The sequence below is a fragment of the Phasianus colchicus genome, chromosome 5, assembly GCF_987193195.1.
Source record: "Phasianus colchicus chromosome 5, bPhaCol1.hap1.1, whole genome shotgun sequence".
NCBI lineage: Eukaryota > Metazoa > Chordata > Aves > Galliformes > Phasianidae > Phasianus > Phasianus colchicus.
The window spans coordinates 6,243,137-6,256,826 of record NC_143440.1 but is presented as its reverse complement, the minus strand read 5'-3'; the positions used below and the strand labels follow the sequence as shown (position 1 = coordinate 6,256,826).

The 13,690-nt window shown below is 49.9% G+C and overlaps 2 protein-coding genes across 5 annotated transcripts; one reads left to right on the top strand and one right to left on the bottom strand.

Annotated features, from left to right (window-relative positions):
• The first annotated feature begins 111 nt into the window (after positions 1 to 111).
• IFITM5 (interferon induced transmembrane protein 5) lies at positions 112 to 1,781 on the top strand. Its single transcript, XM_031607371.2, has 2 exons — positions 112 to 1,025; positions 1,400 to 1,781. The coding sequence occupies exons 1-2, from the start codon at positions 849 to 851 to the stop codon at positions 1,616 to 1,618; spliced, it is 396 nt and encodes a 131-aa protein (XP_031463231.1). The 5' UTR covers positions 112 to 848; the 3' UTR covers positions 1,619 to 1,781.
• Positions 1,782 to 2,021: 240 nt separating this feature from the next.
• On the bottom strand, positions 2,022 to 13,503 carry PGGHG (protein-glucosylgalactosylhydroxylysine glucosidase). Of its 4 annotated transcripts, none has more exons than XM_090140224.1 (14): positions 12,898 to 13,503; positions 11,819 to 12,083; positions 10,883 to 11,093; positions 9,531 to 9,966; positions 8,461 to 8,580; positions 8,174 to 8,305; positions 7,979 to 8,090; positions 7,044 to 7,116; positions 6,463 to 6,599; positions 5,750 to 5,883; positions 5,567 to 5,662; positions 5,024 to 5,121; positions 3,322 to 3,527; positions 2,022 to 3,153 (listed from the first exon to the last, which is right to left on the bottom strand). In XM_090140224.1, exons 2-14 carry the CDS (start codon positions 12,069 to 12,071, stop codon positions 3,089 to 3,091), a joined length of 2,073 nt encoding a protein of 690 aa, XP_089996350.1. In that variant the 5' UTR covers positions 12,072 to 12,083; positions 12,898 to 13,503; the 3' UTR covers positions 2,022 to 3,088. The 4 variants fall into 4 exon arrangements, with proteins under 4 accessions (XP_089996350.1, XP_089996349.1, XP_031463208.1 ...); XM_090140223.1 differs by lacking the exon at positions 12,898 to 13,503 and adding an exon at positions 12,790 to 12,858; XM_031607348.2 differs by lacking the exon at positions 12,898 to 13,503 and adding an exon at positions 12,683 to 12,841.
• Between the last annotated feature and the right edge of the window lie 187 nt (positions 13,504 to 13,690).

The following is a 13,690-nucleotide window of genomic DNA, read 5'->3' as shown; positions in this document are numbered from 1 at the left end:
TGACCTGGAGTACCTTCATGACATCCTCCTCCACCCCCACTGCCTTGCCGGCATCTTCAGCATGAGCCACATTTTGTCCTATAGATTCCAGCACAGCAGAAGAAGGAAAAAGCAAATTTCCATGCATTTCTGGCCATAAACCCCCCATCTTCCTACAAAGCCTCATCTCCTCCAGGGAACCATGAAGCACTTTACTAGAAGTAACTCTAAGGCATTTTAGCATTAAATTCCTGTTTATTCCATTCTTGTGAGGCTGGGGGAAAGAGAAATGTGGAGCTTTTAAGAGCACTTGGTTCCATTACCCCAGGCTGTGTAGCAACAGGAATCTTCCCTTATTGAAGCAATTGCTCTGAGCAGCAGTGAGAGGCGCGTGATTACACAAACACATCCTCAATGACAGCAGGTCTGGTACAGGGGAAGCTCCAGCCAAGTTCAGCACACTGTTCTAGTATCCTGATCACACTTCTGGATGAGGGATTTTCTAGCCAACATGACCTGAAGGGCTTGATGGAGGCACTAGCACTGTGAGCTATTCCATACTGCCTTGTGTCATGTTCTTGGGAGTGATAGCCACTCAGTTCCCACTCTGTCCCACAGCAGGGCTGGAGCCACCCGTGCCCCTGATGCAGAAGGAAGGCAGGCTCACAAAACCAACTTTGTTTCTCCTAGCTTCCAGCCAAGCATTTCTGATAACCACAGCTTGGGAAGGGCTGTAATTTCTCTGATTTATATATAGAGGAGCTGAGGCTGGGCTGAAGACGAGGACGATATAAAAAGGTCTGCTCAGCCCCACTCCCACAGCCAGGCTGGTGGAGCCGGAGAGCTGTGGAGTGCCCCTCACTGTGGCCATGGACACATCCTACCCACGGGAGGACTACCTGCCCATGACATCCCACAAGCGGGACTCATCTCCCACCACTGTAACTTCTGCACCTCCCCGGGACCACCTCATCTGGTCCATCTTCAACACCATCTACATGAACTTCTGCTGCCTCGGCTTTGTGGCTCTTGCCTTCTCTGTCAAGGTAAGGCATGGCTGGGTCCCAGGTTGGGCTGTTCAGGGTTATAGAATCATTAAGGTTAGAAAAGACCTCTAACATTTCCAAGTCCCACCCCACCATGCTCACTGACTGCATGTCTCAGTGCCACATCTCCGTGTCCTGGGATAGTGACACCCCCACCTCCCTGGGCAGCCTGTGCCACTGCCTCACTGCTCTTTTGGAAAAGCAGCCTAACATCCAACCTGAAATGATGCTGGAGGTGTCTCCACTCAGATCTGTCCTCCAGCAGCAGCACCTCCAGCTGGACAGAGAGACCAGGGACAGGCTGGAGGAAGCTGGGAGGATGCCTAGAGGTACCCATGGGGACCCACTGCTGCCCCTAATATCGGCTCTTGCAGGCACGGGACCGGAAGGTGGCAGGGGATGTGGAAGCTGCTCGGCGCTTCAGCTCCAAAGCCCGCTGCTACAATGCGCTGGCCACGGCTGGCAGCGTGCTGCTGCCGATCCTGCTCACTGCTCTGGTGGTCACCGGTGTCCTCCACCTCTCCAAGCTCGCCCAGGACTCCATGGGCTTCTTCAGCAACCAGTTCAGCACCAGTGATGATGAGGACAAGTGAGCGGTGGGCAAGGGGCAAAAGCCTCTCCGTAGCGCTGCTGATCCTGCCCTGCTGTGCACAACCCCATGCTTCTTGGGGCAGCTATGTAATTTGGTGTGGTGATTTGGTGTAGGTGGTAGTGGTTGTTTTTTTTTTAATCTCTCCCTTGGTGCTTAACATTTAAATCATTAAATAATTTCACCCATCTCAAATCTGCTCTGTGTGCATGTGTGTGTGCGCGCGTGCACAGGGAAGGGGCTGTGCTAACAGATGATATAACTCTTAAAATCACAGAACCATTAAGGTTGGTAAGACCAGCAAGATCATCTAGTCCAACCAAATGTGTGTTTTGTACACTCAGAGTGTCCCAGTTCATAGCTGGGAGCCTTAATCCACATTGCTTTAGGGTGTGCCAGCCTGAAACAGTAGGGATGGAGACACTTTTTGGATCAGGAAGGCAACAATTGGGCCAAGCAGACCCCTCCCAGGTGGAGCTGAGACCCACCAACTCATTGCAGCAGCACAGCACAAGCACAAGCCCCCATTAGGTCCCCAACCCAGGACAGAGGGGATCTGCCTGTGGTGACTGTGAGCCAGGAAGAATGCTGCATCCCGCAGTACATCCCGCTTAACTCCAGATGGAATTTCTCCATGGCTCCAAGAAGGTCAGAAAAAATCTTCACCCTTAAGGCATGGCCTCAGCTTGGATCCCCCCAGTGCTTTGCAATACTGCTCCAATGGCAAAAGCAGCCATCCACATAGAATGTATACCATAGGGGACCACAAGCAGCACTTTATCCCTCTCTTGCTCAATAAGCATCACATAGGACCCTTATCACAGGGCGAGAGGACAGCGGAGAGCGTTCATCCCACCCTGCAGCCACTGATGAGGGCCTGATGAAGAGCCAGCTCTAATTACAAGACAGAGGACCCGCCATGTCACCTCCCCTAAGTGATTCCACATGCCGAGCAGCCACAGGGCTTTTTATAAGAGTTGCTTACAGAGCAGAGCAGGGAGCACCCTTCCTTCCCCTTGCTCAAACCAATGTGTGTGGCTGGGGAATGCAGCCCTGAACCCACAGGGTCTGAATAACACCCAGCTTCAGCCTTGTTGTTGTCCACACTGTCTCCAAAGCCCTGTAAAACTTGAGAGTGGGAGGAGTGGAGCACGGCATCCAGAGCTGAACACAGCTCTGTGCATCTGGAGGCTGCTGTAGAGATGGAGATCTTTCAAGAATAAACAAATGGGGGATGTTTAGGAAACGCGTCTAAATTAATTACTTTCAGGCACCCATCTTTGTTTGTGCTCTTCCCACTTCCCAGTGCTGTGAGTCCTGCAGCAGAAGCAATGCTCACACTCACAATTAACAGAGCAGGGTGTTCCCTTGGCAGCCTCAGCACATTTATATCAATAAGGGGATGGTGCAGGATGTTCACACATCAGTACAGGTGAGTTTGATGCCCATCATGTAAAACCCGGACCCATGAGGTTCAAAGTCCTTTGCTGGGTGCCCTCTGGATACATCCAGCTGCTGTGGGGAAGGAGATGCTCTGCCCTGGAACCAAAACAACACATGTGAGACACAGGAATGGCTTTTCTTTGTATTACCTTAATTTTTAGGAAACATGCTCAAGCAAAGACTTCCTAAATAGCTATGGAGCAGGAAGTGCTGTTTGATAACCTCAAGGTCAGTGCACAGAGTTAACCCTGGTAGAGGTCACACCTTCATGCAGAGGAAAGCGCTGCCCAGATTCCTCCAGCACTGCCTCCAGGGGAGGGTGAAGGGGACACTTAGTTGCTCCAATCCTTATCTCCTCCTTGGTGATGGTGAACTTCAGCTTGCTGCCCAAGTAGGAGACACCAGTGACTTCCAACTTGTTGACATCACTGGGAAATGCAGGGTCAAAGCGAAGGTTGGTCTTTGTGATCCTGGAAAGGCAGGGGAAGTCAGCTCTGCTTTGCTAACAGCTTTATGGAGCAAGCATACCCTGAAGTATTCCAGGGCCCTCTCCCATGACTCCCTTTTTTTTTTTTTTTTAATGGCAGAAAAAGTCCTAGGTATATCCTAAAGATGTCCAGGCAAATCCCAAACACACCTACTAATCATAGAACCATAGAATGGTTGGGTTGGAAGAGTTAAAGATCATAGAAACATGGAGTGGTTGGGTTGGAAGGGACCTTAAAGACCATCTAGTTCCAACCCCCCTGCTGCATGCAGGATTGCCAGTGATTAAATATGGCACCAGATTTGGATTCCCAAGGCCACAGGGATGGGGCATCCACATCTTCAAGCATCTGTTGAAGGGCTACTTGGGTTGTCACACCCCATCCCAGTGCCCTAAGGTGTTTCTGTTCCTCAATTTGGGGTCTGGAGGTTGGATTAAAAAAAAAAAAAAAACAACTACACACGCATACACAAAATTCACCATGTTTTTTCACCTTATGGTGATGACTTAGCAGCAGCCCTGCTGGCGGAGTGTCAAGAATACCCTGCTCTGGGACGGGGAGGGGAAGGAGTGCACGAATAAGCAGTGGGAGGCAGAGCTGGCTGCAATCACCATTGAAATGCAGCCACACAAAGCGCAAGTGTGGGCTCTTGGCCACGTACTAAAACCGAGCAACAGAACACCCAAATAGCTCAGGAAAGCACCACAGTGTTTGCAGCTGGGGGTTTTGGGATGCACATTCAGCTTCAGCAAGACCCAAGCAAATCAAGAACAAACAAACCAGCAAAGCTAACAGTAGATATCTGCTCTCAGCTCCATGGTGGTTGGGCTGAAGAGCTTTAAGTAGCAAAGAGGAATCCTTTCTCCCAGTCCCTACTCTGTGGGCTGTGCACAGGGATGCACACAGTGCATTCTGAAGACACTGAGCTGTGCACAAGCTGAGATTGAGGCTTTCAGCTAGTGGCACAGCGTAAAAACACATTGTTAGGGTGAGGAGGCTTTGCTGGCAACCAGAAGGCTCTTCAGTCTGATCCATCCTCAATTAAACTCTAAGAATACACTCCAGTGGCTACAGCTTCAGGGCTGCTCCAGAGCTGAGGCACAGGCCTGAAATTATCTGAGCAGCACACCAGCTTCCTTCTCACACAGCTCCTGGGGCTCAGCAGGACATTTTCCCTTTCGTACAGATCTTATTTTTGGCCCTTTGGTGTGACAACAGCAAATAATCTTCCATGGTTTCTTGCTGCTTCAGCAGCATCAGAAACTGTCCCCTCAGTGACATCCACAACCATGTGCAAAAGGAACACCAGTGGCCAATCCCAGTTCACCCATTAACAGTGCAATTCATTCAGAGCAGAGTGCAGATGCTCTGCACTAGTTACTGCAGGTGCCTTTCTTTTTCACAAGCAACAAGAATACTGAGTTTTCCAGCCACTGATAGTTGCGTAGAAATTAAACGAGATACAACATGGGTCTCACCTGAACCCTGTGTAACCAAAGAGGACAGCCTGTAAGAATCCACCCATTCCTGTCAAGAAGTTCACAGCTCCTGACCCATCCGAGTTCTCCACCCAGATCTGTTCCAGGGAGAAGAGGAAACAAAAAGAAAAATGTCAGCAGTTGTATTGGGACTCTTCACACAGTTAAAGGTGTTTGTATATGCTTGCTGTTGCTGTCATGTATCTGGGGCATTGCAACGATCATATCCTGCTGCTCATCATGGAACAAGGTTTGGTGGCTGGGTTCTGATGGGTCTCCAAGTCCCACATCCCCATCCCTTCCCCATCTCCCCCAGGCAGAGGGCATCCTGGGCTGACCATGACAACGGACTTCGGCTTTGTGTTGCTTGATTGGAAGAAGATGGCTCCTGGCTGCTTTTTGGAAGCATGCAGAGGAGATGGAGCAAGCAACCACCTAGCTCAGTACAATAATCCAATAATCAAGTGCTCTCAGTGAGACAGGGCCTGTTGGGGAGCAGACAAGACAGAACCAAGTGGCACTGGCCACGGGGAAGCAGCTGACCTTGAAGGGCTCAGTGATGTTGCTGAAACACTTGTTTAGTTGGCCCTGTGCTCTCTGCGTCTCCTTCAGCTCCAGCCAGCCCACTGCAAACATGCTCTGCAGGAGAGAGCAGAGTGGGTCGGTGTCCACTAGTATCGAGTGACTCAGATAGAAAGGACCACATTGTGGGTGAGTTCCCCTTACCCAGGTCATGGCTGGCCCACTCAGCTCGGTGACAGGCTCATACATCACCAGGTCGTTCCTCCGCACTTCAGGGTGCATCGGGTGCATCAGAGGGAAGCCCAGCAGGATAACATCAGCTTGTTTCACAGGCTCACCTGAGAGAAGGTATCAGAACTCAGCCCAACTGCATGCCTGCTGCAAATAATTAACTCATAGAGGGAATGGATCTGACACAGAATCGTAAACTTAGCCCAAAAGAATCCACACCACAGTGGGAAAGTGGTGAAATTATCTTCTGAAGAGCTGGGGGACAGCTCAGCACTGCCTTGCTAAAGGCAAACGACACAGAGGAAAGGGGCAATAAGCTGGGCGTGCTCTTCCTCTTGTATCAGACTTCCAGTAACCAGAGGTTACAGGACATTCAATACGCAGCACTTGACCTTGGAACTGTCAGCAATGGGTTCATAGCCACCACCATGCCTGCAGCCCAGCGTTTCAAACTCTCAAGGCCTATCCTCTTTGTACCCCAAATTCTTAATTAGATGAGTCCTATAATGAGAAAGCATCCACTAAAAGGCAGAAAATAACACTGTAATTCAAGTCCTCTGTACTGGCAATACAGATGCTGCTCTGAGAGAGACAATGCTCAAGAGTTTTGTTTCAGCCCACCTTTCCTCTTTTGCAGGGTTAAAAAGAAAGAGGCAGACTTCTGAACTGCGTGCCCCTCTGCTCACCTGGGCTGTAACCATCATACTCAGGGTGATATTTCCGCACTGCATCAAAGGGCACTTTGACTTTCTTTGCACATTCTACCCACTCCTCTGGCACAGGGATCAAGAAGTCCCGAGCAATGCTGGCTGCAAAATTTAAGCTGAAAAGAAGCGAGGAACAGTGCTTCATGTCATGGTTGGGTGGCTGGGACCCCTTGGAGAGAGAGGAAGAGGAAGAAGGGAAGAAAAGAGTGAGCATTGCAAAGAAGCAGTTTCCTAGAAAGAACATGGGATCAAAGTCTCATCTTCGGGTAACAACTTTCATTGCTGGGACTTGGAATCTCCAAATGACTAATTATTTAGATAACATATGCTGCAGGGACACTGCTGAGAAAGGGAGTTCCTCTCTGCCTAACGTAGACACCTGAGACATCAGATGTGTCATCATGGGAACACCCACTTCTTTCTGCTGATGCAGAGGAAGGCAGAGGAGACCAGCTTGGATAGAGGTATGGAAAGAGAAGAAAGGTGCTTGCTGCCTCATCCTCCTGCTAGGCAGATGAGAAGAAAGATGGGCCAGAGCCTCAATAAAGCATGTGCATTACCTCCTCTGTGCCACGGCATTGGTGTAAGCAGAGTTATCAACCTGGTGGTGATACTCGTCTGGGGGCATGACACCTGGAGGAAGGGAAGAGGAAGGGGACACTTCACTCTGCAGCACACCCAAGGTGTGTCTCAGGGAAGTGGCACAAGAACAGGAACACCTCCATTGTATTGATGCCTGCCCATGTTGACTCACGTGGTGGAAGGAGTGTTGGTATTTTTGATATATGAGGTCTGACTCAGAAGTATATCCTGATGAAAGTACAGTCCTTTCAACCGAAACTAGCTCCTACTTCTGAGCTAAGACAATGTTGGGTGTTCTGCTCCCACAGGCCCCACCATGGATTCAATTCTTAACAAAATCCCTGAGGTGGCCGTCCCTCCCATGAATTTGGCTTCATTAACATAGAAATGCCCAAAAGCTGTGGGTGCCCCATCCCTGGAAGAGCCCAAGGCCAGCCCAAGAGCCTTGGACAGCCTGACCTGCTGGGGGGCAACCAGTCTATGGCTGGGGGTTGGAGCTCAGTGATCTTTAAGGTTCCTTCCAACCAAATCACTATGATTCTCTGATTGTCTGGGGTCCATTCTTTTCCAGAATGCATTTCTGGCTTTGATAACTTTAGAACAGTCATCCTCACCTCTTTCCTTTCTTTGGTACAGTGTGGGTGTGGATTCTCTACAACCACTGGGCAGAGGGAGACACGCTGCCCAAGCGTTCTCACTGTGATCATCACTAACAAAGCTCAACAGACTCAATGATCCTTGTGGTCCTTTATAAGCCAGGATACTGTATAATTTAGCTGAGAAAGGGCTGATCATCAGGCAGCAGATACCTCATCCTGAGGGCATCTTCCTCACTTCAGGCAATGTGACCTTTAAGTCATTAACTGTGTGTCTTTCCCTAGGTCCAAGCTCAAGTCCTTCCCTTCAGAAGTACCTCGGATGTGGTAGCATTGCTCCTCCTCACTCCACACCATCCTGCTGCACCAGTATTGAGCCACGGCATTCACCAGCTCCCAGCCTCCATCAGTCCTGAACAGCTTCTGGTCCTGGAAGGAGCCAAAGCCAGAGAAAGACAGGGAGCATGAGGGAGATTCAACAGGGTCTAAACTGTGACAGACACTCCCTTTACCTGTGTGGTATAATAATACTGCTCAAAGGCCATCAGAACATCCCCGGTGATGTGAATTTCTTGGGCTCCATAAATGTCCTCAGGACACACCTCCCGGCCAGTAGCTGCACTCTCCCATGGGAACTTGGCACCCTGTTGGGAGAAGACATCCATGGAGCAACTGAGCACATCTTGAAACGATCATCCTGGTCTACCACATGCAGGCAAAACCTAGCTCGCAGCCCCTGGCTCAAGGAAAGCCTGACTATCCTTCTGGGTGACATTCAGCCCCTCATCTCCATCCCCACCTCATAGCCTTGCTCCTGTGCATTGAGTAGAGCTCCTTCCAGCATGCGAATCCGGTACTCCAAGATGGCTCGGGCAGCTCTGGGATAAAACAGCAGGATGTTCGGGAACATCCAGGTGTCCTGGAAACATGCAGGCAAAGGAAAGTGGTAAGATGGGTTGGTATGGCAGCCAAATGCTCCTGCCTGTTCAAGTCCACCCCCAGTGCTGAATGCTATGACCATGACCATGCTACTTAAAGATGCTGTCAGATATGTCTAATGCATGAGGGACTGTTTCTGCCCTCACAGATGCATCCAGGTGCCCATGCCTTCAATTTCCTCCCAGTCACCTCCCTGGTATCTCACTAGGATAAGCCCAGCAGGATCTCCTGCCATGCTAGAGAGGGAAGGCCAGAGAATCTGATGGGTCAAAACCACATTTTGCCAGAAGGAAAGCCAACAAGGTCCACAGGACTGAAAAGCCCTTGCCCATTGAAAGACCAGAGTAGGTAGGAGTCTCGGCACCATCCAGTTGTCCTTCCTGTCCACATCACACATGAAATATTCAACTGCAGTGCTGTGTATACTCATTTGGTGTGGCTGCTCTGAGAGAAAACCCAAGCCTCTTGCTGGGGAAAAGCCATCCAGACCAACTTGTTTATCGAGTACACACCAAACTTAACTTGAAAAGAGGAATGCACCCATAGCAGAAAAAATATTTTGGGCAAAACAGGGCTCACTGCTGTCACTAACACTGGGAGGAGGTGGGCAGGTGTCAATTCATTTAAAGAAGCAAAAATTTGGTGACCTTACTCTAAACTAGTTGCTGAAGATCCCTTTGCATTGGTCTCTCTTATGTGAGCAACCCAATCTGTGCTTCAGATTTTATGTCGACAAAGGGATCAGGGGCTCCATGGATGAAGGTGGACTTCAGTGGGTGTTTCCAAAGGAGAAGAAGGATGCCCTTCTACAAGAGACCACTGCCAAACATTCCTATTGCCAGTAAGGAGACCAGCAGTCCCATGCTGAAGCTCTCTACCCCAGTCATTCCTCACAGCCCCCAAGTGAATACCAGCACTGCCTCAACCCACCTGATCCCAGAAGATGTGCCCCCAGTAGTCCTCGCCCCGTGTGCCATTGGACAAGCCACCAGGACTGATGCCGTGGAAGAGGAATCCCGGTGTATCTTGGGGGGGGATGGCACTCAGCAGGTAATAGAGACACCCATAGATGGCCTGTCTCAAAGGCAGTGGGCCTTTCAGGTCCATACAGCACCCTCTCCACAGAGCAGCCCAGGCACGGGTATGGGAGGAGTGCAGGGAGCCAGCTGCCATGCGTGCCAGCCCTTCGCTGTAGCTCCTCTTGGCCTCCTCCTCACTCTCAGCCACAGCTGTCAGGAACTCCCAGCGTTGCTCCTGCTCCTCCTCATACAAGGTGACAGCTTGTGGCACAGGAGTCCAGAGCATATGCACAGTGGGCTGGGGTCCCCCCTCCACCTCAGGAACCAGTGTCTGCCCATAGACATAGCTGCAGGAGATGGCGAGGAATAGGGAAAGGGAGAGCAAAGCAGATGGTACTGTGCATATAGAACCACAGAACGGTTAGGATGGAAGTGACCTAGGAGGAGTTAGTTCTGCCCTCTATTTCCATCAAACATCTGCAGCAATAAGCTCCAGTAATTAACTAGCTCCACTTCTTATACCATATTGAAACGGAGGAGTTGGGGTTGAGTTGGAGGTGTTCAAGGCCAAGTTGGATGGGACCGTGGGCAGCCTGGTCTAGTATTAAATGTGAAGGTTAGTGGCCCTGCCTGTGGCGGGAGGGTTGGAGATTCATGATCCTTGAGGTTCCTTCCAACCTAGGCCATTCTGTGATTCTGTGACCTCAAAGACCACCAACCCCAAACCTGCTATGAGCTGCATGCCTCCCAGCAACTCAGGCTGCCCAAGGCCCCATCCAGCATGGCTTTGGGCATCTCCAGGGATGGGGCACCCACAGCTCTGCAGGGCAGCCATGCACACTGAACTGTCCCCAGTAGCTGAGTATCTTTCCCCTGTTCCTATCAGATAACAGACTGATTACAGCTCCTTCATGGAAGCCATGTTTAAAGGTTGTCTCCTTCAAGCTCACTATCTTTCCCAAACTCATCTCTTTGTAACCATGTGTAGCCTCTGTGGTTTCTGTGGTCTCTGATGCCATTTTACACGTAAGCATAAGTAGTAATTTCAGAGTCACAACTAATAAAAAGTTTCTATATTTAATTCTTTTTGCCTTGCCTGGAAGAAAGAAGCAGATGTGCACAAACCTCAATGACAGTTACCATTTCATTCTAGCTCTAGCTGTATATTTTCAGTTTGTCTCCCATCTGTGAGCAAAGCAACATGATACAGCCTAGGAAGGACTCATTCAGAGTTAAGCTCTTTCGCCCATGGCCCACACTCACTGTGCTCCCTGGAAGTCCGGTCCTTGCTGCAGGTCCAAGTCTTGGCTTTTTGGCACAAAAGGAGTCTGGAGCTGCACAGTGATGGGCTGGCTGGTGCCAGCTGATCGCCGGATGGTGATGCTGAAGGCCATCAGGTGGACGAGGGAATGGTGGGCATAGATCCTGTGCGTGGCTGTATAACTGGGTGACTGAAGCTTATGGCTGAAGGTTCCTGTAACAAGAGTCTTTTTAACCATTGGGTCCTGATGTTCTACCTTAGTCTCCCAGTTCTACCAGTTCCTATTGGCAATGGAACTGTCTTTCCCAGGTTCAGATCCAAACATAAGTCTTGACTGGGCAATACTGTTAACACCCTTAATTTGACCAAGCTGATGAGGAGTGATTTGTGCCATAATATATTTTACTAAGCTTTGTGATCGAGCAGCACTTGCTGAGCTTAGCACCAGCAGGGGCTGGGATATGGTCTCAAATTTGCTAGCTCTTTTCTCCGCTTGCTCCTACACCAAATTAGAAGAATAATGTGGGACAGTAAGGCCTTCTGCATGCTGTGTCCACTGCATTACTTAGAGATTACTTAGTATTCCATACAGCTCAGACCTGAAATCTGCAAAATGAGTGCTCCCAGAAAGAGCACCCTCCTTGCCATTCTCCCAATTATACTTCCCAATGTTCTACCAAGATCAGAGCTGTCCAAAGATAAGAGAAAAAACAGTGCCATATCAGTTTCTAGCTCTGTTAGAAACATGTAATGGAGTTTACATAACACTGTCACTAGATGTCTACAAAACAAATCCCTGCACCTGAACAATGCAGTTGGACATCTATGAGAGTCAATAAAATTTAGGGTACAATTCATCCAATTTGTTCATAAACTATTGAGTTTATTGACCAAACATCTTTTAACAACAGAAAGATGAAGCATGCATTGTTCTTTACCTGTCCGTGTGTTCAAGCTGAAGGTCTCAACAGGTACATCCCCATCAGGCACTGTCATCTTCACGTTGACTGGACTGGGGATGTCAGCACGATGTGTGTCCCCCACCGCCCCATTGTACACACCATTGACATGGAGGATGTTGCGGTAGACACGTGTGCCCAAGTAAGCATTAGTCACCGTAGCAAGGAGCCGTGGGTCCGAGGGCAAACAAGTAGAGGTGAACACAGCAGGGTCCTCCTTGCCATCAGCCATAACCAGCCAAAGCTGCAAAATTAAAGGAAAAAGAAGACAACAAAAAATCAGAGGTGGGTTGGACAGGGCGATGCCAATGGTTCCCACCAGAGCCTCCATCCCGTGGCTTTCCTCCATCCCAGCTTTCCTTCCAGTTTCTCAGGTGGGATTGCTCCACACAGGCTCATTTCCCTTTGTGAAGCTTCAGACATCTCTAGGTGGCCTGCCTACCTTACCCAAACCTCACATGCTCATTTCTTTTGTTGCTTTTCCAGTTTTTCCCCTCTTCTGTTGCCCTCTCCAGGCTGGGGTCTCACCAATTTCTCCCAACACATCCTGTCACATGGCCATCTTCCTCCCAACATTATCAAGTATTCATTTATCCTTTATCCTCATACTACTCCTACACTTCACTCTTTTATCTCCAGCTCAGCATGCTATCAGCTGGCTGGGGCAGGAGTTTTATAATTAATGAATTTTGGGGTATGTCTCCACAAACATACAAACAGCGCCTTGTAAACAGCAGCTGGTTGTACTCAGCACTGCAATAACACCAAAAACCACAGAGATGGGACATGGATGGGCTCTGCAAGCAGAGCTGGGACATGGGCAGGCTGTGCCCCAAAGCTCACAGGGTAAGCGTAGTCTGCTGGCGTCAGGAGTTTGGATGGCGAGGAAAGCCTTCCTCCTGCCTGCTGGGGGGGTGAAGGGTGTGGCAGGTGTGCGGGTGAGGCCTTGCCTTGCGTTTCGGTAAAAGCCACTGCCGGGTGAAAGCTGCTGCCGTGGGGCCCTGCACAGGGAACAGCGGAAGTTGCTCAACACAGGAGGAAGGAAATTGCTTTCTTACCTCCCCTTCCTTACTAGCAAAATCAAACAACCTTGATCCTGGAGCACGGGTTTGCTCAGAGGAACTGTGCTCAGCACAGAACTATGCAGGGAGGAACCGAAAGAGAAAAGTGGTCGGGCAAAAGCAATCCAGGAAATGCAACGACGGTTGGGTTCCTGGCAGAGAGCCAGAGTAACACTCCCTGAGGGATCATCAATGTAAGCAATCACTGACAAGAGCCACCCTTTGTCTCTGACCAGGCTGTGACCTTCTTGCTTACCTGCTGAAGAGCCAGGCTTTTTCAACCCAGCTTTACTGCTGTATAAGTTTCCAGTCTTTGAACTTGTGCTAGCATTGCAATTTTTTCCAGTGCCAGAGGCCCCCGCCCTGACTTGCAGCGTGATAAAGGTACAGGCACCATCCATCCCCATTCCTCCAACCCCAGTGCCTTTTGGTGTTGTTTAAACCCCACAAACAGGCAGAGTACTGGAGTACCCTGATTTCAATTCCCTGTCCCTGCGTGCTGGTATAGACAGGCTGCAATGCCCAAAACTCATCCCTTATCATCTCCTTCAGCAAAGGGAGGCGAGCACTTCTCTGCAGATGTGCATTTGCACTCCATCAAAAGAGAAGAGTGAGAGCACAGCCCATGTGGCACTCATAGGAACAAACAAATCTCACTGAGCAGAAAGATCTAAGGTCGGTTCCTTGTGGATGAACAGAGACATGGAGAGTACAGCAGCCAGATGCTGGGCCTCTCCTAGCAACCCCCTGCCTCTGGGCTGCTGCTTCAAGACGATTATCAATCCTGTGC

Bases quoted from the DNA above. Each gene is read 5' to 3' on its own strand.
- PGGHG (XM_090140224.1), bottom strand. From the start codon at position 12,071: ATGGCTGATGGCAAGGAGGACCCTGCTGTGTTCACCTCTACTTGTTTG. The intron at 11,094-11,818 runs GTAAAGAACAAT...CTCTTGTTACAG, and splicing joins CAGCTTGAACACACGGACAG to GAACCTTCAGCCATAAGCTT. The intron at 6,600-7,043 runs GTAATGCACATG...GCTTCTTTTCAG, and splicing joins AATGCCGTGGCACAGAGGAG to CTTAAATTTTGCAGCCAGCA.
- IFITM5 (XM_031607371.2), top strand. From the start codon at position 849: ATGGACACATCCTACCCACGGGAGGACTACCTGCCCATGACATCCCAC. The intron at 1,026-1,399 runs GTAAGGCATGGC...CGGCTCTTGCAG, and splicing joins CTCTTGCCTTCTCTGTCAAG to GCACGGGACCGGAAGGTGGC.